At 57.5% G+C, this 27956-nt stretch overlaps 3 protein-coding genes across 10 annotated transcripts; all 3 read right to left on the reverse strand.

Moving 5' to 3' along the window:
• Positions 1-1065: 1065 nt before the first annotated feature.
• PCYT2 (phosphate cytidylyltransferase 2, ethanolamine) lies at positions 1066-8318 on the reverse strand. Of its 3 annotated transcripts, XM_055575392.1 has the most exons (14): positions 8131-8318; positions 6254-6342; positions 5505-5666; positions 5181-5247; positions 4429-4513; positions 4246-4290; positions 4000-4053; positions 3423-3561; positions 3075-3157; positions 2757-2834; positions 2500-2565; positions 2269-2334; positions 1899-1987; positions 1066-1813 (listed from the first exon to the last, which is right to left on the reverse strand). In XM_055575392.1, the coding sequence occupies exons 1-14, from the start codon at positions 8217-8219 to the stop codon at positions 1702-1704; spliced, it is 1224 nt and encodes a 407-aa protein (XP_055431367.1). In that variant the 5' UTR covers positions 8220-8318; the 3' UTR covers positions 1066-1701. The 3 variants fall into 3 exon arrangements, with proteins under 3 accessions (XP_055431367.1, XP_055431364.1, XP_055431366.1); XM_055575389.1 differs by lacking the exon at positions 4000-4053 and having other exon boundaries at positions 8131-8315; XM_055575391.1 differs by lacking the exons at positions 4000-4053; positions 5505-5666 and having other exon boundaries at positions 8131-8317.
• A 258-nt stretch (positions 8319-8576) lies between these two features.
• SIRT7 (sirtuin 7) lies at positions 8577-14842 on the reverse strand. Of its 3 annotated transcripts, XM_055575386.1 has the most exons (10): positions 14681-14839; positions 14473-14610; positions 14283-14387; positions 12509-12579; positions 12339-12411; positions 11175-11273; positions 10867-11103; positions 10653-10733; positions 10363-10469; positions 8577-9264 (listed from the first exon to the last, which is right to left on the reverse strand). In XM_055575386.1, the coding sequence occupies exons 1-10, from the start codon at positions 14831-14833 to the stop codon at positions 9066-9068; spliced, it is 1263 nt and encodes a 420-aa protein (XP_055431361.1). In that variant the 5' UTR covers positions 14834-14839; the 3' UTR covers positions 8577-9065. The 3 variants fall into 3 exon arrangements, with proteins under 3 accessions (XP_055431361.1, XP_055431363.1, XP_055431362.1); XM_055575388.1 differs by lacking the exon at positions 10867-11103 and having other exon boundaries at positions 14681-14842; XM_055575387.1 differs by lacking the exon at positions 14473-14610 and having other exon boundaries at positions 14681-14841.
• Positions 14843-14897: 55 nt separating this feature from the next.
• Positions 14898-23915, reverse strand: MAFG (MAF bZIP transcription factor G). Of its 4 annotated transcripts, none has more exons than XM_055575396.1 (3): positions 23636-23915; positions 19837-19900; positions 14898-19740 (listed from the first exon to the last, which is right to left on the reverse strand). In XM_055575396.1, the coding sequence occupies exons 2-3, from the start codon at positions 19870-19872 to the stop codon at positions 19288-19290; spliced, it is 489 nt and encodes a 162-aa protein (XP_055431371.1). In that variant the 5' UTR covers positions 19873-19900; positions 23636-23915; the 3' UTR covers positions 14898-19287. The 4 variants fall into 4 exon arrangements, with proteins under 4 accessions (XP_055431371.1, XP_055431369.1, XP_055431372.1 ...); XM_055575394.1 differs by having other exon boundaries at positions 23632-23913; XM_055575397.1 differs by lacking the exon at positions 23636-23915 and adding an exon at positions 20945-21309.
• Positions 23916-27956: the final 4041 nt, after the last annotated feature.

Consider the following 27956-nt stretch of genomic DNA (forward strand, 5'->3'; position numbering starts at 1 on the left):
CCAGCCCTCTGCTGAAGCTGTGGGTGGGACCCACAATCCTGTTGTATCTGGGTGGACAAGTGTCCGGAGGCACCCACCTCCTGGATACCCAGGCTCCAAGTTTCCTCCAACCATGGTCCAGCCGCGGCAGCGGGGGTGGCTTCCTGGTTGCTGCTGCAGGCTGTCCCCCAGCCCTCACCTTGGGTGCCACCCAGCAGGGGGTTCTGAACAGGCCTAGGGCTGACTCTGGTCTCAAGAGGAATCCACTGGCTGCTCCTGTATCCCCACCCCCATCAATCTACAGGAACTGGCTGATCGCTGCAGGATTGGAGTGAGAAGGCTAATACACTGGGTTCCTGAAGTTGGGGCAGGGGTGCGGGGAGGGCCCTGTGCTTCTCACAGCTTAGTGTGCTGCCCCCACTGGGAAAGGGAGGAAAGGAAGTGGGGCAAGGGCTGCCCCAAGAAGCCATGTGCACTGACAGTCCCCCAGCCCCCTCACTGCAGCTGCCCGCACAGGTTCTAGACTCCAGAAGGGACAGGCCCGGCGTGAATGCTGGTCTAGGACTCCCATGGGGCCAGGCCACAGGGTGCTCTGGCTCCATCTGGCCCAGCAGCTGCAGGGCAGAGGCCATTCTGGAGAGAACTGGAAGAGGCTGAAAGAACATCCCAGCCCTTACTCTTGAACATCAGATCCATAAACCACAGCCACTGTCCCCCTCCTCCCCAAAAGAGGTGACGGGTTAGCACCCTGCAGCCGCTATACCACTCCAAGTGGGCCCTGACTTGGGTGCAGGAGACCCTGAGATTCTGTGGACTTGGCCAGGGAGCAGCCCCCAATTCCTTCTTGGATCAGGGAGCTATGGAGACTGCAGGGTGTCAGACTCTCGTTTTCCTCACGACAGACCCCGGGGCCAAAGACGCTCTGTCGGCCCTTGCCTCTCTCCCTCTTTCGTTTCCGGCCACTGTGGGAAGCGGCTGGGGAGCTGGATCTACGGCGTTTCTTGCTGCGGCCATCCACCTCCTTGTTGGGTGGCGGGGAGCAGGGCCAAGGTTTTCTGGTACTGCCCTGCAGGATGGACAGCCTGATGCAGAGCCCCTCCCAGCAGGTTTATTTGGTTGCACACCTGCCAGTCAGGTACAAAACCAAGAACAGTCTCTGGGGAGTCTGGTCCAGGAAAACGGGTGCAGCGTCTGGGCCCCGGGCCCCAGGGCAGAGGCCACCCATGTGGGAGGTGGCCTGGTCTGCACCCCGAGGAAGAAAGGGGGCAACCCCCTGGGTCACTGCTCCCTGAGGCTTGTTTGAACTGAGGCAAGGCAAGTGGGAAGGCTGCCTCGAGCTGGGCAGTGGAAGGCGTATAGGAGCTTCCCGGGGGGCAGATGGTGAGCAGCAGCAGGGCTGAGAGGATGAAAGCTGGGTCTTCCATGGCACGTAGGGTGGCACCCCTCTGGTCGAAGGTGCCCCCTGCCCATCCTGCAGGCTGGGCTGCTCCACTGTGCTGGAAGCCCTCTCTGTGCAACTCAGCAGGAAGGGCAGGATGGCCTGCTGCAAGACAGGCACCTTGCGAGCAGGGTGACAGGCCATGTCCTCCACACCAGCCCTTCTGTGGTGGGTGATTGGAGAAGAGGGCACTGCAGCTTTGTTAAAAACTGAGCCAAGCTCTCAAGGCAGGGTTGAGAGAGGGCCAGCCCCTCAGAGGGCCCCTGGCATCCTCCCACCTGTCATCAGAAGTCACAGTCAATCTCCCTTTCGGGCTGTGCTTCCTGCCGCCTCATGGCCTCCTGAAAGGCCAGCTCCTTGGCTTCCTTCTTCTGGTTCCGGGCCTCGTATTCCAGCCTGGGGGCCAGATGGGGTGAGGTGTGCACCCAGAGCCAGGGCCTCAGTGCCACCCTGTGCCCCCAGCACCCCAGCCAGGACTCACCTGTTCTTGATGATGCGCTGGACAATGAGGTCTGTGGTGAGGTCATTCCCACTGTCAACCTGGCAGAAAATGCCCCTCCTTTTGGGCTCCTGGAGGCCAGAAAGAGGGGAAGGAGGTGAGAGCCCTCCCCTGAACCTTGGGGAGCCTGCAGTACTGCCCTGGCTCCTATGGCCCTTCCCCCCGCCCCCACCATGATGGGCGTGATCACTCGCGCTCAGTTCCCGCCTCCTTAAACCATGCGGCCACCAGCGAGGCAGCTGTCACCTCACCCATTTCCCAGACAAGCATGGTGAGGCACAGGGGCATCAGGTAGCTGGGAAGCACCAGACAGTGGCCACCTCGTGTCCACTGAGGGCCCTGTAGGACCCACCTCATATGGGTCAGAGCCATCCTTGTCAGGCACGACTTCCGTCTTCCCGTGACACACCAGGTCCACCTGGGGAGGAGGCAGGGGTCAGGGAGCCCTCCCAGCATCACCCTACACGGTCCCCTGCTCCCCAAGGACCCTCCCCAGGGAGGCCAGCATGGCTCAGAGCACTGGCCTGGCCCCACTCGGCCCAGGTCCTCCCTGGAAAGCTCGCACCAGGAGCCCCACCCTCACCTTGAAGTGGTCCAGGAGCTCTGCTGTGACCGAGTACGGGGCCCCAATCACCACTTCAGACACGTACTGGGTGGACAAGAAGCACAGCTGGTTAACTAGGACTTGCCAGGCAGCAAGGTAGGGGCTGAGAGGGGGCATGGTGGAACCCCAGACTCGTACCCCTGGGAGGGTTCTGAGGGGGTGGGGGGGTGGGGTGATGGGGAGGAGCAGCTCCAGCCTGGGAAGGACAGACTGCTGGTCTGCCCACCAGCTCTCACCCGGCAGGCCAGCACACTCAGGGTCCGCTCATGCAGGTTCATGATGGGGTAGTTCTTCCCCTTGTAGTGGTTGACCTCCTAGAGGCAGAGCAAGGTTGAGTCAGCTGGCAACCTTGGGGCCGGTGTGTGTTTGTGTGTGTGAGGCTGTGCTCCCTCCTAATAATCCCTCGCAGATGTCTGCCAGACGTCTCCAGACCCCTCCCTGGGTTTCTCCCTGGGCAGAGGCCCAAGCTCACCACCTCTTCCTCACTTGTGCCCAACCCCATCCCTAGGAGCCTTTCCAGAGTCCCCACACTATCAGATGCCCCGGGGTGAGACCTGGTCAAAATGCAAGCCAGCGATGACGTAGGGCCTCTCCGCCAGGCCATATACCTTCTCCAGGAAATCCACATGCCCAATGTCTGCACCCAGGTTAAGGAGCGAGGAATCAATACAGAGCAGCCATCCACAGGAGCAGGGGCTCAGTAAGGTCCCCTCCCTCCTGCCTGCTCACGCCTCTCCCTGCTAACGGCTGTGTCCCTGCTAACGGCTGTGCACCCCACCCCAGTTCAGGGTCCTCGAGAATCAGAGAGGCCCCTTGAGGCCCTGGGGCCCACTGGGGAGGATGTGGAGGAGCAGACAGAAGGCCCTGGGCAGGGACAAACGCCACGCAATCCCAGAGGATACGGAACAGGTCAAAGGCGCCAGCCACATAGATGACCGTCTCCCCAGGCTGGGGCTCCTTTCCCGAAGCAAACTGGATGATCTTCTGGGATGTCTGAAGAAACTGGGACACCCCCGTCCAGGGGTTCCGCCCCCCGGGGCACTGCAAGCCGAGAACAGTCTGGTCAGTGACGGAAGCCTTGCAGGCACGTCCTTTGCCTGTGACCACCCTTGGGCCTGCCCACACCCGCCTGTCCATCTGCTCTGGGAGGCACAGGTGTGGGGTGGAGGGAGCAGATACAGGGGCCACAGCCAGGACTCCAAACCCCTAGCCGCTGCCGGCCACTCGCTCATTTGCTCTGCTGTTGCTCCCAGGCAGGCATTTCAGGCAGGGATGCTGAGGGCCGGCTGGCATTGCCTGGTCCACACCGAGACCCGGGTGGGCGGGGCACCTGTGGCTGGCGGGACTGGGGTCCTGCCCTGCGGCCACAGCAGGCACTGCAGCCAATAGCACCTTGGCTCGGCAACTGGCCCGCCAGGAAGAGGCCAGCGGACACAGCCCTCGTGGGGACCTGGCACCCTGAGGCCACCGTCTGGTCACCTGGGAGGAGCCTTCCGAGCAAAGTGTCTCCCCGGCGGGTGTCGGGTGAGGGGGCTACAGAAGGAGAGAGGACCAGGCCACCTGGTTAGAGAACCCTCATTCACACGGTGGCCACTGGGACCGGCCAGCCAGCAAGATTGGCGGTCAGTACCCAGAAAGCAGGGAGCAGGGTAGAGAGTGAGACCCTTTCCCCAGGGGGTGGCCTGGGGGTCAGGCAGTGGCCCAGACAGGACAGGCAACGCTTACCTTGCCAAAGCTGTCTGCATACTCCCGGTACTCGGAGGACATCTCCTGCACAGAAGGGTACAGGGCTGAGAGGCCTAGCCCTCCAGACGCAGCCAACCCCAGGACCCCAAAGCTTGCTGTTCCAGTGCCCTCTGAGGAGCAAGGGTAGGGTAGGTGATCCCTCCCTCCCAGTCCCACACTCACCTGACTGCTGTGATGGGCCTTGGTTACCAGCAGCATGCGGCCAACGAGGTCTGTGGTGGACACCCCCTGGGTGCGCTTGCATTCTCTGGGGACAGAGGTGGGGTTGGGGCTCTCATCCTGGGACACATGTACAAGGCTGCCTCCTAAGGGCACCTAAGTTGCCCCACCCAAGAGTAAGGGCAACTGTGCTTGTGGCTGAATCTACCATGGTCCATCCCTGGCGGCCTTGCTGTGCATAGACCGTGCACTTCCTTGCTACTCTTGGCCAGGATAGAAAACCAAAACCCAGAGGGTGGAGGGACCACGGTCATTTTATCAACCAAACGACATGACTGGACAGAAGAACAGGATTATCAAGCCTCAAGTTCGCAGACCATCCGAGGGGGTGGCTCTGATCCTGTTCGGCCCACTGATGCCCAGGTCCTGCCTCACCACACACTCTGCCAAGGGAATCTCAGGCCTTACTGCCCAATTCGAGCTGCCAGCCATGTGGGCCTTTTCAAGAGTTACTCATAAAAGCCAGCTCCCCAGTCGAACCCCACATCTCCACTGCTCTGCAGCCACCTGGGGCCAAGTGGCTCCCGTACTGGGTGACCCAGGTGCATGGCGCCCCCAGCCATCGCACCACACCCACACAAGTCACAGGAAGCACAGGCTGCAGCCCGGACACTGCCCTCATGAGCAGAAGGCGCTCGAGGGGCCCCAGGAAACCCACTCCTCTAAAGGTGGGCCAAGCGGCAGCTAGAGCTTACCTGTACCTTCCAGCCTGCTTCACTTCCTCGTAGGTGTCCCGGCCATCTACGGTCAGCGTGATGTCATCTAACGGGTGACATGCACACAAGAACACGGAATTTAACCCAAAGCCACGAAGACCTCCAGGCCCATACCTTCACTCCAGGTCTGCCCCGGTGTGCGTACACTCCTTTCTGTAGAAGAACCCAAAGCTTCCTCGGACCCTCAAAGGGCTCCATGCTCCCCCGAGTGTGAGGATGCCAGCACCTCCAGATACCCCTCTGATGGTCAGGTCCTGAGCTGCTTGAGTCCCCAGCCCCTTGGATTAAGTCCTGTCCACTCACTGCCGTGGACGCAGAAGTCACAGTTGTACTTGTCCAGAGTCTCCAGTGTGGTGACGTAGGGGGCTGCCGGCACCACCTCATCCACCCACTTGATGGCCTGCACCATCTTGTACCTCTCCTCCTGAGTGAACACCGGGGGCCCCTTGTGCTTGGCGATCTCCTCTAGGGAGAGAGAAGAGGGCAAAGGACAAGGTGGGTGACTCCTGGAGGGCAGGCCACAGGCTTGCCGGCCCCTCCCAGCACTGAGCAGGGTCTGCAGCCACACAAAGGCTTGTGGAGGGAGGCTGTCTCTGACAGGGCCCTCAGCCCATGAAGTACCAAGCAGCCCTGCTGTCCTCTGTGAGTTGGTACAGGCGCTGGGGATGTACCTGCTGGGAACTGCATGCCACCCCCTGCCTCAATCAATCCATTAGCGTTCCAGGTACAGTCCAGGTTGCCTTTGATGGCTGGGTACTCTGTACTCAAAGGACTTGGGAATCAGAAAGTGGGTAGGAAGTGGCTGGCATACCCAGATGGATCCACTGGACACCCCCTACACCCAAGCTCATGACACGATACAAGACGGGAAAGCTATGGGCGGCCTGGCCTGGGTTGGGGTTAGGGTGAGCTTGCAGAGCTGTGCTAATGGCGAGGATGGCCTAGGCCCGGCCCTACCCTCCATGGGGACCTGTGGGGTCTGTCACAGGCACCGGGGGCAGGGGGGTGGGGGGGTGGGGGCGGGCGGCGGTGGGCACAGCAGCCCAGCTTACCATCAGTGTGCACACCCACGATGAGGTGGTCACCCATGGCCCGGGCCTGGCGCAGCTGGTTGGAGTGGCCATAATGTACCATGTCGTAGCTGTGGAGAGCACAGGGCTGTCATTCCCGTGTTGGGGTTCAGCCTTGTTCCTCTGCAGTGTCATCAGGAAGCCCGCCAAGAAGCCACCACGGGAACTGCCCCCAGGGTCCCAGTTGGGCTTTCAGAGAGAGGGGTGCTCAGTTCTCCTTATCACCAGTCCCTGGGCCCAGGGTCAGACTGAGCAAGCGTGGCTGTGCCCAGGGACAGGTCTGGGGACCCTGAGGGCTGGTGAGGACACAGAACAGAACCTGCTCCCCACACCTGGAACAGTGCTTTGCCCTTAGCTCCCATGGGCAGTCCCTTTAAGGTGTAATATAAACGTGGTAATTCAAGGGTACAGTGGACTCTGTACTACCCTGAGACAGCCACGCAGTCCCTGGAGCCAACACATAACAAAGTCTAACCAATGATGAAGGGCGATTGCTGGCTTTAAAAGTTCTGCCTGGTCCTCATGGCCTCTGGAAACTCAGTGAGGCTTTGCTCCCTGGAACCAACAACCACCTCCCTGTCACCTGGGGTTCTAGAGCATTCATCCTCAAATTCAGGTCTGGTTAAGAGAGAATGCTCGGCTGAAGGCCACACATAGTACCACAGCTCCACTCGAGTTGTCACTGGGCTCAGGGGTGGACCTCATGCTTGCTCTGCTTCCTCTCAGCCTGGTATTGCCTTCTGAGTAGGTGGAGCTGTCCCTGCTTCTCCAGGTGACCAAGGCCACCAGGTGTACACAACCATTCTACTCAACACCACGTGCTAACACCACCATGGCACACCGGGCCCCAGCAGACGAGCCTGTGGGGCACAGCACTCTGGTCCTGGGCTAAGGGAAGAGGGGAGTCTAAATTCAGGAGCCTGGCTGGCCCTTGTGCCCACCAGACAGGTTGGGCAGGAGGGGTGCATAGCAGAGAATTCAGGGTGGTCCTGGGTCCAGGCCGTACCACAGTCACTGTGGCCTGCTAAGGGTGGAGCCAGGCCTGGCCAGGGCCAAGGTCAGAGTCCACAGACAGGAAGCCACACCCCCTCCCCAAGGTGACTCAGGTGCAGGCACAGAAGTATGGCAGCCCCGCATGCTGACTGCTGAAGCCCTGGGCTTGCTTTCTCTGCTTTCATCAAAGGTTTGAGGAAGTACTCAAGGTGGCAAGTTACCACTAGACGTTCACTTTCCTCTTGTCCCCCGGCAGCCTCAAACCTCTTAACACCACTACTCCAATTGTCTGGCTTGCCAAAAAGAGAACAGTTTGGCACTGTAACTCTCCTCAGATGGACCCAGGAGCCTGAGCGCTGCACTAGGGTCTTACACGGACTGGCCAATGCCTGCACTGACACTTGCCCAAACACTCAGGAGAATCTTCCAGGTTTTGTCCTGGGCAAGCTGGGGACTGGACAGGGAGAACTCTGGGAAGACATTTTGGGTGCACGGCTCCCTCGGAGGAATAGTTCCTAAGGCACTGAAATGATTAAAGTCACCAAGGTTAGACCCGCAACTCTGGCCACTATTGTGCACAAATCAGGCAGGTGGAACAGCCTGGCTGGGTCTCCAGCTTAAAGGCAAACGTGGGCAAAGGAACACCCAGGAAAGGCGCTTATGTAGGGATCCGCAGAAAGCCTCCAGCGACCCTCAGCCGCGCTGCCCGCAGCAACTCGGGTCCAAGGCTTCTTCCGAAGCCTGTGACTCCTTTCGCCCGCCGCCCCGAGCTCGCCGGCGGCCCGATTCCAGAGAAAGCGGCCACAGCGGTCGCCGCGCCCGCGGCCGCACCCCCGCCCCCGCCCCGCGTCCCCCGCCGCGCTCACCAGCCGTCGCACCACACCCGCACGGCGCGCCTAGCCCTCGGGCCCGGCCGCTTGGCGCCGCCCGCCTCCCCGTGCCCGTTCCGGATCATGGCCCAGTAGCGGCGGGGAGACACTGGGCAGCCGGCTCCCGACTCCGAGCCGCCGCAGCCCGCGCACGCACGCGCCGTCACGCGGGCCTCACCCGCCTCGCGCGGCCAATGGCGAACGTCGCCCCACCCCCCGGGCGGAGCCCCGCCCTCTCACCACACATGCGGCCAATGGGGAACCCCGGTCGAGCCAGGTTCCGCCCCTCCGCTCCCGGCCAATGACCTGTGTCCAGCATCCCTTAGCGCCCACCTGGCAGAGGGGCGGAGCAGGACCACGTGGGGCGCACCCTCCCCTTCAGGAGTCTCGGCAGGCGCCTGCTCCCACCCACCGTTTCAGGAAGGTAGTCGCTGACACGGGAAGACAGTGCAGAGACGTTTAATAACAATAAAAAGGCCTGCTGAGCCAAGGCTCAAAAATCACCCCTTTGCAGCATACTCAATACAGAAAAAGGCTTCTATAAACTTAACGTTTTCAGTAAGAAGTAGTAGAAATTGGGTTGATGCCCCTGAGACTGGCCTGGTGAATGAGGTAAGGCAGCTTTGTGCTTCCTCTTAGCTGGCCAGGTGTGAAATAACCGGAGTTCTGTTCTCACAGAGGGTGTGACTGCCACCTCTTTGGGAAGAGGCCGCTTGAGCAAAGCCTCTTCCATCATTAGGCCCATGCAGGGGGCAACCACAGCAGTGCAAGGGGGCTTCCCATGAGGACAAATGGCTAAACATGTCAGGGTGAAAATGTCACCCCCAGACAATTCTCAGGGGACAGTCCTGGCATTAATGGTGCCACCTGCCCCTGAACAAGAGTCCCGGCCATTTTCAAAGTGCCATCATTGTCCTTGGTCAAGCACCAGGTTACGTTACTTTCTTCCTTTTTGTGCGTTTGGTGCAGCCCCTGCCAAACCAGCCACCCAGGATGGGGGATGAGCTAAGTGGTGCACCCCGGTCCCCAGGCCCAGGTTCCTCTCGGCTTCTGCATAGTGACTTGCGACTGTGGCTGCCTTCTTCACCAGCACGCAGGGGAGTCGCCAGGGAGAAGATGGGGTCCTGCCACCTACGGAAAGGGAAAGCTGGGTCAGGTGTGCCAGGGAGCCCCTGGCAATCACAACCCGCCCCAAGACGGGAAAGCTGACTGAGGTCACCCTGTGTCCCTCCCGTGTCTTAACTATGGCTGGGCTGTGCTCAGTGGTGGCTCCAGAACATCTGTGAGAAGGGTAAGTTCCCTGAATAACTCAAAGGCCAGGACCCCGACTAGCCTGGCCTCTGCAGAACTCACTCCTCGCTGTGCTCACAGGGGTTGGGAAGGCACTAGCCCCAGGAAGGATGAGTCACTAGCCAACCCTGGGCCCCACCTTTCATTCATAAGGCCAGGGACAGGCAGATCAGACCCTCTTCCCCTTCCCAGACGGCAGGACTTGACAGGAGGAAAGCTGACTAGGGAGGCGCGGCCTAAACACTACACCGTGACGAGATCATGTGTCTGAGATGTAGAACCACATATTATAAACTTAAGATACAGATAAGCACTGATAAAGAAAATGAGCTAAGTTAATGTGAAAAAAAAAAAAAGTACAGTACACAATAGGCCCACATTACAGAACACCACAAACATAACATACAAGAATTGCCAGGCCCAGAAGGTGAAGGGATCCTTAATTCTTGAACCCTTTGATTAAAAGAAGTTATTGATTTCCCCTATAAGACCCTGGAAATTCACAGAGAAAGAAAGTGTAAACTTTTTACTCAATACACACACCACGTCTAAATTATCACAAATTCTGTATCAAGGCACAATTTGTTTAAGCTTCCCCAAAGTATTCCAGTTCCCCAAGCCAAGTGCACCCAGATCCTGAAGAGCAGAGTTGCTGAGAGCACATCCCTTCAAGGCACCTTCCCGTCCAGGCTGCCTGAGGGGAAGGGGGGACATCCAGGCATACCCTGGCAGATTCCCTCTCCCTGCAGGAATCACACCAGCCAGGACATCTCAGCCAATGCTGGGGCTGGGCCCTGCAGAGGCCACCACGCCACAGTCACGCCTCAGATGCCAGCTGCCACACCTCAGAGCTTTCTCTACACTCAGCTCACAGAGGACGACAGACACAGCCCATCCACACAGGGGCAGGGAAGTGGGGGACACGCCTGTACCCCTCACCTGCTGTAGCGGGGGATCTCCAGGCCCAGTTCATCCATGAGGAGCTGCATGACGTCATCACACTTGCCGTGCAGCTTCAGGGCAGCCCAGTCATCCTTTGGGGTCCACTGGGGACAGGAGAAGGTGAGTGAGGACAGCACCTCACTCCTTCCCAACAGCCTGCTGGCCTTGGGTCCTGCTCAGCCAGACCTCCACGGTGCATGACTGTGGGACACAGATGTCCCAGGGATGGCTGGCTCTCCTGTTCTAAGGCCCAGGTCTGAGGAGGCGGCTCTGAGCACCTGAGTTACCTGCAAGTTCACAATGTAGAGCTTGGGCCGCCGGCTGGGGGGCTTGGTCATACACCAGAGGTGTGGATACTTCTTTAGAACCTGCAGGAATGGACAGATGGACAGACGAGACACACCCCAGATAAGGAGGCTACAGGAAGATGGGGTCTAAGGTTGAGCTGACCAGATGCAGGCAGGTTCACCTCTGTTCACATCCACAGTGCTATTTGCATACCTTTAAGCTGGAGCCTAAACACAGGATGGTGTCTGCTTTGCTAGCAGCCTGGGTGGCTGCCTCCCAATTCAGAGGCTGCCCCAGCGTCCCCCTCTCCCCAAAGTGCACGATGGTGTCCCTGAGTTGGCCTCCACACTTGTGGCAGGTGCGGCCGGTCTGATGCCGGTGCAGGGCAGTGCGCTCCGTCACATCAAACACCCGCACATATTCCCTATTGGGAGTGCAGGCCGTGCAGACCTGAGGAAAGTAGGGTCCGTGAGTGGGAGCCGCTGGCCTGCCCAGGCCCGAGTCCCCGAGGGATCGCTCACTTCAATGTACATGTTCCCGTGGAGCTCAGACATGGCTGAGCGAGGCAGCCCGCTTCGCAGGTGGAGCCCGTCGCAGTTCTGAGACACCACATGCTGCACCTGGAGGGGCAACAGCAGCGGTCAGCAGAAGGAAGTGGGGGGCAGCACTCAGGTGTGAAAGCATACCAAACCCTGCCAGTCCCAGAGCCCACAGCCCAGCAGAAACTACGACCTTGCACAAAGCACCGAAGGCAAACCCAGAGCAGCAGGCTGGTCCCAGCAGGACCCAGGAGGCTCTGATAAGGAGGGCACCAGGCCCACCCCCAACAAATCAGAAGCACTAGGAGCCCCAAGGAGGGCAAATGTTTGCACCACCTCCTCTTGGCTGAAAAGGGGCTCGGGACCCAGACTGATGCTTTAGGTCCTTGAAGCCCTAGAAGTTTGACCCCTCTCCCACTTGGCAACAGGTGCTTAGCAGAGGATCTCCAGAGACTTCTTACTAGTTTGCCCTGTTATCTAGGTGGTTCCTGAGGTCTGTGGAAAAATGCAAGAGAAACACGAGGGGAAGGGGCTACCCTTGACAGCTCTGGGCCTAGGTGGACTCTCTGTGTGATGATTCAGCAAACAGGCTGCCCTCTGCTCTTGGAGTGGAAACACAGGAGGAATAGATGGCAGCTCAAACCAGAATCTAAACTGTTTGGTGGGTGCTCATCAGGGGTACCACTGGCTGACAGAGGTAGTATGCAACTGTCATCTGGGCACCAAGGTGGCCCTCCGGGTCCTAGTCATGGACCCAGTGAGTACAATCAGCCCTCTATATCTGAGGGTTCTACATCCGCAGATTCAACCAACCAAAGATCAAAAATATCTGGGGGGGGGTGGGGGGGTGGGGGTGGGGTGCGGCAGGAATATTCGAAAGAAAGATATCTATAAAGTTCCAAAAAGCAAAACTTGAATTGGCCACATACTGGCAAGAATCTGCACAGCATTTACATGTTTAAATAGCACTGATATTATATTAGGTTTTATAAGTAACTCATAGATGATTTACAGTACAGGGGAAGATGTGCAAATTACACACAAACACTACGTCTTTTTTATACAAGGGACTTGAGCATCTGCAGCCTTTGTTTTCTAAGGGGGTTACTGAAGGATGGCTGAACACTAGCCACCCTGGGCTCTTACCAGCTTCTGCTCATGTAAGCGGGTGATGCTCATGTGGGTGAGGGTTGGCTCAGCCTCACTCAGGTCAGCAGCACTGCCAGGTGGAAGGGAAGCAAAGGTGAGTGGAGCTGCAAGGACAGGTACATGTGCCCCTGTTCAACCAGGTAGGAAAGCTGTGCTAGGTTACTTACCTAACACTTCTTCCTTTCTGAAGCAGCGTCCACACTCCATTAGGGCCCCGGTAATCTGGGATAGAGGCTGCCTGAAGGTTCAGAAAGGAGATAAGCCCAGTGAAAAGATCACTGGAGGCACTGATAGAATTCCCAAGGATTTCTCTCAGTACTTCCCAGGCTGGCTCACAAACTGGTCGATTTGTTCCATAGCCTGAGCATTTCCTAGTCTAACATCCACCCAGACGGAGTGCACCCCTAGTGGCTTCTCCGCTCTGCTAGGACCCCTGCCCCAACCTGTTCCAGCTCATCCTTCTAAGCTCCAAAGAGCCTTGTCCATGCTGGGAGCCTCTTTACCATGTAGTCCAGCCTGGGCTCGTGGACAGGTCTGTCCTCATACTGAGGGGAAAGACTGATCAGACTCATCAATGTGTCCCCAGGGTCTAGCCAGTACTCAAGGTTTAGCAAACAGTGAACCCGTAAGTGGAACACTCCACCCTCCAAGTTCTCACATCCTGATGCTATAAATGGTTCTTGGCCTACCTTTACAAAGGCCAATCTCTTCAGACAAGATAAACATCACTGAATTTCCCAAGCTCCCAATGCACTGAAACAGACCTACCCCGAGAGAAGAAAACAGAGTGTGCCAGGATCAAGGTATCCTGTGCTTCCCCAGGCTGTGAGTGACCTCCCTTGTGGGGAGCACCCTCTCGGGTGCTTAAGCTCAGAAAAATGCCCACCCTGACCAGTAATTCTTATGCACATGGAAAATGGGACCCTCAAACAGTAACACTCAGAGCAAATTAATGAACAGCATATGGTTTTAGTAGCTGCTTACAATTCTTTAAAAAGTGATGTCACTGCTTTCACATAATCACGTGATAGTTCACATGTGCCAGGGTTCCAGGTGTTGGTAAGTTAAAGCAGTTAACATACCTTACACATTCTCACTACTGGGCCTCTTCAGTCATCCCTGCATGGAGTGTCTTACTTCACAAGTGCCTGTAAAATCTTATCCACCCTTCAGGGCCCAGACTCAATGCCATGCCACCTCTCACGGAAAAACAATCAGATGGGTTTCCCAGATGAAAACAGAGGGTATATTTGGATTTCCATTCTAGGGGCCTAGCACAGCCAGCTTCACATTAGTCATTTGCTTATACGGCTTACTATCATCACCTATGGATTCTTGATGGAAATCCTTGCTTATTCACCTCTGCTGGGCCTACATGCAGGTCACACTCAACTTGCACCCAGCAATTAAAGCACATGCTATCCACACTATCCAAGCTAGTCACATTCGGCTGCCCAGGTAGCTTCTCTATAAAACTTCCCAAAAGCCATAGCATTTCCCTTCCTTATCTAGTGCACTCTACTGCGTGCTGCCTTGTGTTCTACTTACCTTACTTCAACCTTCAGAATGAATGGGGAACGAGAAGGTAGTTCGGGGCTTAGCTCTGCCCACATAACTATCAAGTCCTGCTTTTACCACTCTTTCTTCCCTGTCTCTAACTGGGTATAATGTAAACTCCAAATATTTAAAAACGTCTATCTACTTAACGAAGTTCCAAATGGAGTCATTTCGAGTTTCTCTAAAAAAGTAAAGACGCTCAGGAGGTGCTTTTATAATAGGCTTTTGCAAATCGGTACCATTGCTTAACAGAATACTGTGCTCAGTGCCGGAGTCAGACACCCAGAAGGGGGCGCCCCCCGCCTGCCCAAGCTCCAGCAGTCCGTGTTTCCCAGGACCTGGGAGCCGATCCAGGGCGCAGTCGTCCCCGCCTCGGGTCCCTACCGTGCTGATCCCCGCGCCCGTGTAGACGACCAGATATTTGGCATTGCGGACGGCGCTGGCCAGCTCCCGGACTTTCCTCTGCAGCTCCTCCGGGTCGTCGCACACCTGCCAAGACACCGAGGCCGGTCGTGAGCCGGCCCCGGCCCGCCCGCCCGCGCGCCCGCCCAGCCCGCCCGCGCCCGAGACTTGCCTCCTCCTGCCGCCGCTTCAGACCCTCGCGCCGCCTGCTCCGGCCCTGCAGCTCGGTCACCAGGTCCTCGCTCTCGGCCAGGAGCCTGCCCTCCTCGGCGCTGCGCTCGGTCGCCTCCTTCCTCAGGATGCGCGACACCTGCAGGCGCGGGGCGGGCGGTGAGGGCGGCGCGGGCTGGGGACGCGGCGCGGGGCGGGCGGCGGCGTACCTGGCGGAGGCGCTCTCTCTGTTGCTCCTCTCGCAACCTCCGGACCCGCTCCGCTGCCTTGCGCTCGGACCGGCTCAGACCCCCGGCAGCCATCGCTCCTGAGGAGACTCGCGCTTCCGCTTCCGCCTCCCGGCAGGCCACGCACCAGCGCATGCGCGCAAGACCCGCCCCGCCCTTCCGCCCCGCCCGCGCGTTGCCCCAAGGAAACACCTGCCAGTCTCTTTAAAAGGTGTTTATTGATCATATACAAAATAAAGAAAACCTTATATATCACAAACATACACTATGTACAGCAATAAATACCCGGGGCCTGGCCCAGTGCCGCCCCTCCTGGACAATAATTTAGCAATAAATACTGCACAGGGCAGGGAGGGCACGAGGCCGCGGCCGCCCAGGTCAGCCAGGGTGCCCCAGTGAGGCCCTTCCCCACCTGGATCTTCAACAACCCCCGCCCGCCCCGGCAGATCCCAGCATACCCCCGCCCCCCACTTCCTGTCTTTAGCCTTAGGCGGGGCAGGTAGGATCTGATCAACTCTGCTCGGCCCACCTTCTCAGCGCCAGGAGAGCAGCAGAGCTGGACACACTGGACAGCCCTTATCCTGCTGCCGTAAGATGCCAGGAGAAGGTTTTCTGTACCCACTCCCGTTTGGTTAAAGGCTTCAGGGACTAGCAGTTTGAGGGGATGTGGAGAGGGTGGGGCTGGGACACAAGGTCGTTAGAGGGGTCCCCCTTCACAGGTCACTAGGGACGGCTCTCCTAACACTCCAGCTCAAACTGGAGGGACACCCACGTACCAAGACTGCTGCTCCAGGGTGGGGTGGAAATGTGTGCGACTGGTCCAACAAGTATACCACATGCTCAGGACACAGACCAGAGCAAGACAAGTTACCAGTCTCCAGGGCACACCCTTGCCTCTTCCCATCCGCTTCAAAACCAGACAGCTAACTGGAAGGCAAAAACCTGCCAGAAAGAATTATTCGGTGGCTTCTGGGGGAGAAAAATCGTTAATGTGTTGGTTCCTTTCACCAAACCACAGCCTAAAAAAGTAACTTACAAGATCCTAGAGCGGAAACAGTGCTGCAGGCTGTGGCTTCCCAGCTGTGGACGGAAGCTTCAGCCAACCAGCCACTCCAGAGAAGGAAGCAGCAGTGACACGATGGGGCTTGATCATCTGTCCCAAAGCAGGCTGCAGCAGATCAGAGCTGCAGGCCCAGGCACCGACCACTGAGGCTGCTGCTGATGGTCAGGGTTGTGCCCAGACCTGGAGGCCTGGACCAAGAGTAGAAAAGCCTCCAGGGAGACCTGGCACCTGGCAGAAACCAGCACACCACCCAGCAGCCACAGCTTCTCCAATGCAGTGAGTGCTACCTGGAGCAGTGGCCAAGAGCCACAGGGAGGGCTCCCTGGAGCCATAACTTTGGGCAGGAGCTGACCTGTTCCCAAAGGGTTCGCCTCTGAAATCTGAGTGTCCATGTTGGGATAAGGGAAGACTGGGTGAGGGCAAAGTGTAAAGGAAGGTGCACATTATGGTTTACTTAGCGGACAAGTTTGGGAGACCTGGCCTGGGCCAAAGTCCTCAATTCGCTGTGTCAAAAAGTTGAGGAGAAAGAGAACATGACACACTCACAGTAGGAAAAATGAATTAACAAGAATCAAAAAGACACCAAACAGCCACATGTGGACACAGGATCTACTGTCAAGAACCAAAGTGAAGTGGGGGAGGGGCAGAGCAGCCCCAAGAGGCTGGCTTAAGGGGAGCAGGATGCTCCCCAGATCCAAGGAAGAGTCGCTCCAAATCCAAAAACCTCAAAAGGAAGCATAGCCTCACTAACTCCAGACGCATCTATAAACCAAACCAAGGACCTGTAATTCTGTTCAACACATGCCCACCCTCAAACCTCCTCTCTCCAGGTCTACAGCATGACAGGAGTGCACAGAGATGGAGGCCCCACCTCTGAACAAAAGTGGGGACTGTACTTGGACATGGAGAGCCTGTCCCTCCCCTTGTCCAGGACAGGGCATGATCTCTCTTTAGGGATTCTTATGATGTGATTCCAACTTGCTGCTACAAGCAACATCAACCACTCTCTTCTGGACCTTAGGTAGACAAAGCCAGACTGCAGGGAGCCAAAGGAAGCCACTAAGTGATTCAGAGTCAATGGTCAAAATCTCCATTGCAGGCCAACCTGGGTATAGCCAGGAATGTCTCTGAGTGTCTAGGGTCAAGATCAAGCCCATCAAGACAACAGTTGACAGCCCAAATTCCCCAGAGTTTGGGCATGCTGCGTCAAACTCGGGGATGAAGATCCTACTGTCCACAAGGTTAACCCTGCCAGGCCACACTGTTTTTCTTTTCACTAGCCCACTTCTGTGCTTTTTCAAGGGGTTCAGGCCCCCAGAGAAGCCAACCAGCGACCCCAAGTAGTAGCCAAGCCCCACATGGCCAGAGCCAGGGGAGTAGCCTCTTGGGGGGCGGGAGGGGCAGGCACCACAGGCAGCCCCCATCACATGCCTACAAGCAGCTGCCCAAGCCAAGTCTGAGACTGGCTGCCTCACTGAGTGGCCATGATGGGAAGGTGGGCTCAGCCCTGGGGAAGCACCTCCACAAGCCGAGCAGCGGATCCCTGGAAGACACAGACCCCAAAGGGTGGTGAAAGAAGGCCCAAAGCCAAGAGCTGCCAGCATGTTCGGGGGGAGAGGAGGGACAGGACCTAGCCCCGGAGACCGTAGCCCTTGTCTGGCACTGGTGGGGACCCCCAGGCCTTCAGGCAAGGAGAAGGGGCTGCTCCAGGTGGGCCCCGAAACCACCTGGCTCTGCCTGGGAAGCACCGTCCCGCAGCATGGAAACAGCTCTGGGATGAGTGGGCAGTGGGTCCCTGGGCTTCTCCTGCTGAGGCCCACCTGAAACCCACAAAAACAAATCTCAGATTGGTGGCTGGAGCCCAAACACGGTAACTGGAGGCCAGAAGGAAGACAGCCAGGGGCAGCTTGGCCCTGGCCTGGTGGGCACCCACAGTGACTCCTTGATCCCTGCGAGCCCCCACCCAGGGCCAGAGGCCGAGGATAAGGAAGTAGTGCGGGGGGCCAAGGGGGGGCGCCCAGGATGGCCCCCAGTTTCACCTACACTGCCGCTGGATCAGCCCAAGCCTGAGACACACATGCGAAGCCAAGGGTCAGACAGGGGTATGGCAGAACCCTGCAACTGACCCCCCCACCCCGGCCCTGGGGCTCAAGGTGAGTGCCAAAGCAGAAGAGGCAGGGCTGGCGGCGCAGACCCCCAAGCTCCACTGGAGCAGGCGCAGCCCGGCACAATAGCCTGGGCCTGACAAGTCAGCAGAAGCAAAACCACAACCAAATCCAAAAAAACAAACACGGGAGAACAGACACAAGAAGTGACACCCACAGGTCAAAGGTCACCAGAAGCACCAGCACGTGACGCTGCACAAGACCTCACCAGGCACGGACGACACCACGGCACCGGCAAGAGACGGAAGCAGGAAGGGGCAAGGGAGTAAGTCACTTTCGGTACAATTGCAAAAGAGATAGCAGGGAGGACGTCAGGACGCGCCTTCCGGTCGCTCGCGGCTTGGCTTTTTTTTTTGTCTTTTTTTTTTAAACTAAGTTTTATAAATAACGTCTGATAACTCTGTGTATATAAAAACTAAACTCCAACAGCCACAAAGACTTGTCTGTAAGTTTACAAGAAATGATTTTTTTGTTTTTTTCTTTTTTTTAAACTAGCAAAGTTTCTATTATACTTTCTTCCCTTTTCCATGTATATGGTCAAATGTTCTTGCTTTTTTTTTTTTTTTAAAAAGACAGTTTTATAAATACTCTGCAGCTTTTTTTTTTCTCTAGCTTTTAAACATATAATTTAATAACTTCGTAAAAGGAACTTCTCTCTTTTAAATAAAGGGCTATGTAACCACACAAACAGGTCATGTAAACAGTGACACGGGACCCATCGAAGGACACTGGACACACCCTTCACGCTCACAACCAGTGATTTGGTCTTGTTCAGTGCAACACGTCAGGCGTGAGTGCCAAGGCCCCTGGCCCACAGCCACACGACGCCCCATCCCCCTAGCGCCAGACTGGTGGCCCGCCCATCCAGGGCTCTCGGGAACAGCCAATTCCGTCTAGGCCTGTGGGCTGGGCTGAGAATGAACCTCCTGGCCTCCTGCTAACCTGGTGGCCGTCAGAGCCTGTGGGCCACTCCATAGTGAGAACAGCCTCTCTTGCCCTGCAGCCCTCGGTGCTCGGGGACACCCATGCCCCAGAGAACCCGCTTGATCTTCCTCTGTCCACTCCCACAGGCTGACTGGACTCCAAGCCCATCTGCCCATGGTACACAGGGGGTGGGGGCGACCCCACGTCACCGCCAAACTGACCAATCCCAACGTACAAAACACACGATGACAAAGACGAGATCGAAGGGGCTCAGCCCAGCGCCCCTGGGGTGCAGGTTGTGCTTTGCAGGGAAGGGAGGAGGTAGGAGAGGAGGAAAAGGAGAGAAGAGGAAGACGAGGGAGGAAGAAGGGGACAGGGCTGCCGAATTTGCCATGCGCCTACTGGCCCCTTGCAGACCCGCCTGGCCAAGTGTGTCCCTACGACCGGGCGTCCGTCTTGGACTTTACTATTGTGATGACGCTGGTGGCAGCCACCTTGCCAGGGACGAGGGGCCCCAAGCCAGCAGCAAGGGGACCCCGAGCTGGCGCCACAGGGCTTCGGGCCACGGTCCTGGCGAAGTTCTGCAGGGCCTCGTACTTGGAGCGCAGGGCATCAAGCTCCAGCTTCATGCTGGCGTTCTCAGAGGCCAGCTTCTCCACCTCCTGCTGCAGCTCCGCCTTCTGCTTTTCCAGCTCCTCCTTCTGGGTCACCCGCTTCACACGGCAGCTGGCGGCATAGCCGCGGTTCTTGAGCGTGCGCCGGCGCTGCTTCAGCTGGATGATCTCCTCCTTCGACAGGCCCCGCAGGTGCTGGTTCAGCTCCCGCACCGACATGGTCACCAGCTCCTCGTCCGTCAGGCTGGTGCCATTCTCTCCCGGCTCCCGCTTCACCTGGGGAGGGCACAGCACACGAGGTCATGGGCCAAGTGGGGGCCATCGCCCCTGTGCCACCCCAGCCCTGAGACGCTTCCCACCCTATCTGCTCACCTTCAAGGCCTTGTTTCCTTTATTGGGGGTCGTCATAACCCGGAGGGCACAGCAAGCAGGCACTCTGCGAGACAGGGAGCGAAGGTCAGGACCTTGGAGACCACTCCCTTTCCCTCCCCAATCCACAAAGACACTTGAGCCCCTCTGACACCCTCTGTCTACCCAGGGGAAGACACCCATCCACCCCCCACCCCAGCCTCACCCCTTGCCTGCCCCTTCCCTTTGATACCTGGCCTCTGAGTTGGGTTGCTCCCTGTCCACCCTGCCCCTAGGGAACTAGGTGGGAGGCTAGGAGGGTCAGATGGGGGAAGGGGAACTGAAGGGCTATTAGGGAGGCAGAGGCAAGAAAAGGGGCCGGGAGCGGTGGGTAGAGATTAGAAGGATGCGGGAGGGGCCAGCCTAGAAGGAAGCCGGGAGCTTTAAAAATAACCCCAGTGCGCCCCAGAGCAAGGCTGTTCCTGGCGAGTCATGCTGACTCAGCACATCGCTCCCGCTCTCTGCTCTCTCACCGGCCTGGCACTCCCCGAGGCCGCCAGCCAACACAGCCCCAAGGGACTGGCAGCAGCAAGCTGCTGGGGCGGCGAAGGCCAGCCTGGCCAACAGCAGGTGAGGGTCGGGGCCAGGGTTCTACCTCCCCTAAGCCGCCTGGGACAAAGCTCAGTGGGCTGTCCCCACTGGGGACTGGAGCAGAGGGGAGGATGCAGGAGACTGCCAATTCTCCTAGACTGCTCAGTTTGAAGAGTAGCAAGCGGAGTTGTCCAAGCCGCTCTGATTTTGTCTTTAGGATGGGTGGGAGCTCCCCACCCTCCTGGTGGCAGACACTCCTGCCAGGGGAGCCCAGCCCCGTGCCCTCTTTGTCCACCTCTGCTGCCGATGGAGTAACCATCCTGTGGCTTTGGTTGCAGCTTTTTGTGCCCCTGCCCCACCCCATCCAGGGTATTTCACAAGAGTGCCCACAACTGACCCCCCAGGGGCCTGCTCAGTCCTTTCTGGCCAGTGACTGTTCTCTGGCTCCCTGGTTGGGGTCCCCACCCACAGGGCAGGGAATAAAACCCAGAGGGCCCCCTCACCCACCCACTTGGTCATCTTTTCTGCATCCTGCCCTCACTTTTTGCAGCCCTGCCAAGGACACTGCTCCTCACTGAGTCCTGGATTCCTGGCTCAGCTGGACCACCTCTGTCCCCTTGCTCCCTCTGTGATCTTCCAGGTTAGAGGCAGGGAGGTAAATGGAGGCCTAACCAGGATTGTGGTGCCCTCCTGGAGAGGCTATGGCACCACCGCTCTTCCAGAGTAGAGGGTGGGGCAGAGGAGCTGGAGGTCACGAGGTCTTCAGGGCCCCATGCCTACTGCAGGAGCCAGGTCCTCCAGGGGGAGCCAGAAGGGCTCCCCGAGCCCTGAGTCCAGGTCAAGGGTCACTGCATTGGTCCTCCACTGTCAGCACGAAGGAAAAGCCCCGGCACCAGCTTTTCCCACACGCCATCCTCCCCCCACCCCCCACCCCCAAATGCTGAGCACACGGTGACTTCCTGAAGAGATCACACAGAAAAGTGCCGAGCGTGGCGGCTGGGAGCTGAAAAGTGCCTCCTCGGCAGATTTCACCCTCCACAGAAGCCCTGAACTCAGCACAAGTGTAGCCAATCGCCTCCTAATCAAAGGTGTGCCTGTGCACTGCTCGTGAAGGGGAGGGGCGGGTCTCAGCAAAGCGGGGACTCCCGACCTCCTGGCCTGGTCTCCACTACCTTCGGACTCACACTGCTGGGAGGGAGACAACTTTTGGGCATGGGCTTGGACTGATGGCTCAGGGCTCCACAAGAAACCAGAGGGAGGGGATTTCAGAGGCCGGATCAAGGAGAACCTTTACCCTGTTTTTTGTCTCTGCTGCCACTAAGGCTGAGCACACCTTGTGGAGAAGGCATGGGTGGTCCCAAGGGCAGGAATCCACCAAGGTACCCAGGGCCACTCATTCAAGCTGAGAGCCAGCCAGAAAGGGGAGCGAGCTCCATCCTCTTTCCCGGGTGTGGACAACAGACAGGAGGCCAGTCCACCCCAGCTCCTTCTCCTGATCGCAAACACCAGTGGCCAAACTGCCCTGGCAGGTGTGGCCTTGGTCACTCTGGCACCCTCACCTAAGACCACTGCACTCCCACCCTGACCTTTAGAACAACCTTCTCCAGAAGCCCTTTGTAAAATGTCTAAAACAATTTCCACCAGAGCATAAGTAGCTGAGAAGAATCTACATGTTCCTGGAGCATAGAATTCCAGTCAAAAGATCAGCTTAAGTGTTAAAACACCTGGCATCTATAAGTCCAGGGCTGGAGAGGAAGGAGGACAAACCACAAGGTCAGTCTTGGCTAGCCATGAACCCCTGGGCAAGAGTAGTCAGCTCTGGTCTAGACGGAGAGCTCCCCTAACCCTTTAGACCAGGAACCACTCATAAACCCAGGAAAAGTAGTTCAGGCCACACCACCCTCAGGCTGTCACTCCCCAGGAGTCCCTACCACTGGCCTGACACCCAGAAGGGCCACGTTCTTTGCTAACCTGCACAGTACTGAGCCCCAACCTCAAGTGGAACCACTCTGGGGTGACCAGGATGCGTCAACTCCTGCCATCACACCAGTCCACCCTCAAAGTTACCACCACTCAGACCCCAAGGCCAGGCTGTGAAGAAAGCCAAAGCCTGGTCACCAGACACCTCACTCCCCTGAAGTCTAAGTCCTTATGCTTCCTCTCCTTTGCCAATTTCCTGGTAGAGCTGCACCGACTTGCCCCCTGAACTGTCCACTGTCACCGAGGACTCAAGTACAGGCACCCCTCCTTCTCCCACTGCCTCATGTCTTCCCACCTGAGACAGCTGGGCCTGGCCAACCACACCAGCCACAGGGAAAGCCTACTTCCCAGCCCGCTGGGACGGCCCCCCCTAAGCTCCTCCCCTCTTCTCAGAACTATTTCCCAGTTTGGGGAACTGTCCCAGAGGCGGGTCAGGGACCAGCAGCCTGAGAAAAGCCTGCCTGGGAGGGGATGGACACACCAGGGGCTTCACCCTCTACCCCGGGATAACCTGCACCGTGACTGCTCCGTTTACTCCTCACCCTCCTATCGTAAACTCACGTATCAGCCCAAACAAGCAGGCGCCCCAGCCTGGGGCCTGGCCCCTTCTAACTTCCCACGGTTTCCCTCTCACCCTTCGTTTCCCGGCCTCTCAGGCCCCTAGCTCAAATCCCCCCAGGCATTAGGACGAGCATCTAGTGACCTCATGCTGATGACTCAGCAAGTCTCCCTCTGGGCTCTGGCACGCGTGTGACGGAGCGAAGCCGGCGCGGGCAGGGTCTTCCCATCCCGCCCCCCACGTGCCGCCTCCTGCCCCCAGCCTGCCAAAGACCCCGCGCCAGGGAAGCCTTGACACAGACACCTGATGAATCAACAGCTCAGGCCGGAGCCGCCGAGCTCTTCCGCGGAGCCCTGGGCGCCCTGCTCGACCCCACCCTTTCCTCCCGCCACCCAGACCGCCCCTCCCTCCAGGACGCCCGGCTTTACCTAGCCATCCCAGAACACGCCCCGCCCTGCCCCTGAGCGCCCCTGCGCCCACCCCATTACCCCCGGCTCAGAGGCCAGGAACCGCTCCTGACCGGTGGGGAAATCGAGGCACGGGCCGCCAGCAGGGCACAGGCAGACCCAAAGACCTAAGTACCCGGCCCGCGCCGCCGGGAGGAGCCGCAGCCCCGCGAGCACCCGTCCCCGGCCTGGAATCCCCGGCCACCCTCCGTCCGGCCCTGGCCGGGCCGCCGCCGCACTCACCCACCACACTGCGGGCCCGGCGGGCCGAGGCCGGGGCGGGGCGGGGTGGGCACTCCGAGGCCGCGCTGGGCTGGCCGAGCGAGTACTCCGGGACCAGAGTGGGGGCTCGCCGCCTGCGCGGGCCGCGCCGAGCGCGTTGGGAAGGCCGGGCTGGACCAGGCTCGGGGCTCGGGATTCGCCGCCGCCACAGCCGCCACAGCCACCGCCGCCGCCGCTCCACAGACGTCACATGATGTTTGGTCACGTGGGCTCCATTCATGAAGCGGCGACGCGACCGGCTGGGGCTTAAAGGGGAAGGTGCGGCGGCGGCGGCGGCGGGGGCGGGGCACGCCTGCACTGCGCCTGCGCACCCAGGCGCCGTCGCCTGGGCAACGTGCGCCGCGCCCGGTGGGTGAGGTCTCGCGGGACTAGCCCAGGAGCGCGCTCCCGGTCAGCCACGCCCCCTTCAAGGCGGGGCCTGGCTATCCTGCTCAACTATTCTCCTGCGCCTTGTGTGCAGGACATTTCAAAGGCCACGTGTCCAGGGTACAGATGCGGATCAGAGGTCCCACACATAACGGAGAAGATTCTCACGGTAGTTCTGATGCCGCCTGTCAGACTCTGCATGCACTGCCTCCGTAACTGGAGCGGGCCTCAGCCCTGCCAGGAACGTTGGCCTGGCTCACGGAAGACCCACATACTCCCGGAGGTGAAAGGCTTGTCCAGGATTCAAAACTTAGGTCTGTCTGCCACTTCCAGCATCCTTCCTGTAGTGTAATCTGTCTTCACCCAACATCCTGAGACCTCACAAGGACTCAGGTGGTCCCTGGAACACATCTGGCTCAGAGTGAGTGAGGGGTAAACATCTGTTGAATTAACAGTTGATGTAGGAATTATACCTTTCCTTTCCTGTTTCATCAGCATCTGCCTGGAACTCAGGTCACCGGTCCATGTCTGCTCCTGAACTTTCTGTAAGTTCTCACGGCTCTTCAAAATTCCCAGAGAAAAAGGTGACAAAAGGCAGACGGGAAATTGAAGGGATCCAATTTCTACTTTGAAGTTCTGGATTTACCTTCTCAAGTGTAAAGCCAGGAAGGGGGACCTACCCTGCCAGGCAGGTCAGAGGGATCAGGTGAGCTGAAAGAAGAATGAGTGAGAGGTTGCCTGTCCTCAGGGGGATTCAGTGCCACTGAATGAATAATGGAGGCCAACCCAGGAGGCCCCCAAAGCCAGGAGACAACAAGCTGTCAGCAGCTCTCTCTCCCAGACTCTAATTCCCTCAGAATCCCACAGGACCTACTTTGCAATCACCTACTTTGGATCCTTCAGGACAAGATGGGAGCTAACAATTCCAGCCTCACTCCTTTGAACTGTATCCTGAAAAACTGGGATAGATTTGATAGATTTAAGCCCCAGGGCTTAAAGAAGACACACCTGGTCTTCCTATGTGATACTGCATGGCCTCAGTATCCATTGGAGGATGGCGAACAGTGGCCAGTTGGAGGGTCTCTTAAGTATAATACTGTTCTACAATTAGACCGGTTCTGTAAGAAACAAGGGAAATGGGTGGCGACCCACTCCAGTACTCTTGCCTGGAAAATCCCATGGATGGAGGAGCGACTTCACTTTCACTTTTCATTTTCATGCATTGGAGGAGGAAATGGCAATCCACTCCAGTGTTCTTGCCTGGAGAATCCCAGGGACGGGGGAGACTGGTGGGCTGCCATCTATGGGGTCGCACAGAGTCAGACACGACTGAAGCGACTTAGCAGCAGTAGCAGCAGCATGTGGTTGTCTTATCATCCTGTCTGTGTTCTTTAAGGGCAAGGTGTGTCCCCCTGCACTGGGTGTAGCCTGAGTCTCACAGATTATAGGGCCTTATTATACCCAGGGAGAGACTTCTAAAGCCCTCAACTCTTCTTAATTTTTTTTAAAATTTTTGATTGCGCTGGGCCTTCATTGCGTGGGTTTTTCTCTAGTTGCAGCAAATGAGGCCTTCTTATTGCAGTGGCTTCTCATTGTACAGCACGGACTCTAGATGTGTGGGCTCTGTAGTTGTGACTCTTGGGCTCTAGAACACAGCCTCAGTAGTTGTGGCACACAGGCTAAGTTGCCCCACAGTATGTGGAATCTTCCTGGACCAGAGACTAAACCCACGTCCCCTGCTTTTGCAGGTGGATTCTTAACCCACTGGACCACCAGGGAAATCCCACCCTCAACTCTTAATGTACTAGACCGCAAAGACTTGCCCCTGAGGCCAAGAAAGAGGTCTTCTTGGACCTCTCGCATCCTCACCACCAGCTGCAGGCTCTTCTTCTGTCCTGCTCTGCTTAGGTCTGCTCATACTTGCAGGGATTTCCGCAGGTGTCACTTCCTGCAGGATACCAAACACCTCATAGCATTCTCCCCACATCACATCCCTTCTCGGGCCTGTGTGGCTCTGCCACACTTCCCCATCTCTGGCCTTTGGTGGTTGGAATCAAGGTTCACAGACCTGCTGGCTGAAACCCAGTGTGTTCTTCACGGGGTAGCACAAAGCTTGTTGCAAAGTTTGTCTGGATCCCTGTGCCTCCTCCGAGGCTGCGACAGGTGATTCCTTACTTTGGAACCACCTTCTGGCTTTCTCCAAACCCCAGACCAGGGCACGTGTGGGAGCAGCAAGACCCCCTTGTCTTATTGGTAGACACCTGACACACAGGAGGTGCTCCAACAGTGAGACTGACCTTGACTTGAAGGGAACAGTCAAGGAGAAGCTTTGGTCCTGGGCAAATGTGCAGTCTGTGGGACCATCTCGTCCAGGACACGTTTCCCCCAGAGGGATGGTGCCAGGGTCTCCCCGCACTGTCAATTATTCTGCCAGGTGAGGCCCATAGCCCACTCATGCTTCTACCCACCAGCATGAGATGCCAGGGGCTCATGCCCTAGGGGGGCCCTGCAGGGACTCCAGGCCTCAGGAGGGCCTTGGGCACTTGGTACGTGGGGAATGACTGGGACTCTGGAGGCCACCCTGACAGGGACGAGGGAATGTAGTCTTGCCCCTTGTGTGCGTGCGTGCTCAGTTGTGTCCGACTCTTTGCGACCCCATGGTCTGTAGCCCACCAGGCTCCTCTGTCTGTGGCATTTTCCAAGGAAGAATGCTGAAGTGGGTTGCCATTTCCTCTTCCAGGCGATCTTCCCAACCCAGGGATCGAACCAGAGTCTCCTGTGTCTCCTTCATTGGCAGGTGGATTCTTTACAACTGAGCCACCAGGGAAGCCCTAACTGCTGTAGTCTTGCCCCTTAACTGTTTTTTCTGTCTCCCATAGATTTGGAAGACCATGTCCTTGTCCCCAGAGTGCTCCCACCACATTTGCACAGGGCTTTGGTCTTAAGTGGGCCTAGGGGAAGGAAATGAACCAGAGCTGAGACCTTGCAATGCGGTTCCTGGAAAACCTCTATCCAGGGGCTCTCCTGATCCCCTCTCCTCACCCTCCCAGGACCCATCGCTTCACCTGGGTGCCCCCCCCACCAACACCCTACAGATGCCCCGTCTTGCTCCTCTGACATACTCACTCAGGTGTGTGTGAGATTGTGAACCTCTGGAGGCAAGGGGCCTTGTCTTCATGCTCAGTAACTGTTCATCAAACAAATGTGAGCCCTCTTGGCCCCAGAAAAGGTTCTGACCCTCACCAGCTCCTCTGATCTTGTGGGCCTCTGATGATGGATAATTTTAAGTCAACCTGACTGGGCCATGGGGTGATCAAATACTACTTCTGCAAGGGCATTTTTGTATGAAAGTAACATGTACATCAGTAGACTTCAACATTAGACCAAATTAACATTTTAATCAATAAAGCAGATTGCCCTCCTTATGTGGGTGAGCATCACTGAAGCAGTTGAAGGCCTGAATAGAAGACTGACTCTCTGCAGAGTAAGACAGAATTGTCCATCAGACGACTTCAGACCTCACCTGTCTACGTCAGTTCACCCTGCCTGATGGCCTTCAAATTGAAATACTGGTTCTCTGTGGGTCTCCAACCTGCCTGCTTGACTCCATAATTGTGAGCCAATTTCTCATGATAAATCATGATATGAGCTTTGCAACATATATAAAACATGATAAATCCTGTTTTATATATATATAAGCCATCTCCTACTGGTTATTCCTCTGAAGAACTCTAACACATCTTCCTAAGGGGCTTCTTCCTTATCTGCCCTTGGCCTTGCCTGGGTAAGCTGGGGAGACATCTGTCTCCACCAGCCTCCACCAAACCAAGAGGCGCAGAGTGCTGAGGCTGGTACCCCTCCCCGCCACAGCAGGGCCTGCCAAGACCAGCTATGGTACCAGCTTCCAGTCATGCCTCTAG

Source organism: Bubalus kerabau, chromosome 4 (genome assembly GCF_029407905.1).
Source record: "Bubalus kerabau isolate K-KA32 ecotype Philippines breed swamp buffalo chromosome 4, PCC_UOA_SB_1v2, whole genome shotgun sequence".
In the NCBI taxonomy this organism is placed as follows: domain Eukaryota; kingdom Metazoa; phylum Chordata; class Mammalia; order Artiodactyla; family Bovidae; genus Bubalus; species Bubalus kerabau.

What these genes read in the sequence shown, in the direction of transcription:
- PCYT2 (XM_055575392.1), bottom strand. Translation starts at nt 8,219, where the DNA reads ATGATCCGGAACGGGCACGGGGAGGCGGGCGGCGCCAAGCGGCCGGGC. An exon ending in CGTGGGTGTGCACACTGATG is followed by an intron (nt 5,667 to 6,253) that starts GTAAGCTGGGCT and finishes CTCTCTCCCTAG; the next exon opens with AGGAGATCGCCAAGCACAAG. An exon ending in AGGCCCATCACAGCAGTCAG is followed by an intron (nt 4,291 to 4,428) that starts GTGAGTGTGGGA and finishes CCTTCTGTGCAG; the next exon opens with GAGATGTCCTCCGAGTACCG.
- SIRT7 (XM_055575386.1), bottom strand. Translation starts at nt 14,833, where the DNA reads ATGCGCTGGTGCGTGGCCTGCCGGGAGGCGGAAGCGGAAGCGCGAGTC. An exon ending in GCTTACATGAGCAGAAGCTG is followed by an intron (nt 11,274 to 12,338) that starts GTAAGAGCCCAG and finishes TTGCCCCTCCAG; the next exon opens with GTGCAGCATGTGGTGTCTCA. An exon ending in GTTTAGGCTCCAGCTTAAAG is followed by an intron (nt 10,734 to 10,866) that starts GTATGCAAATAG and finishes CCATTCCTGCAG; the next exon opens with GTTCTAAAGAAGTATCCACA.
- MAFG (XM_055575396.1), bottom strand. Translation starts at nt 19,872, where the DNA reads ATGACGACCCCCAATAAAGGAAACAAGGCCTTGAAG. An exon ending in AAGGAAACAAGGCCTTGAAG is followed by an intron (nt 19,741 to 19,836) that starts GTGAGCAGATAG and finishes TGCCCTCCCCAG; the next exon opens with GTGAAGCGGGAGCCGGGAGA.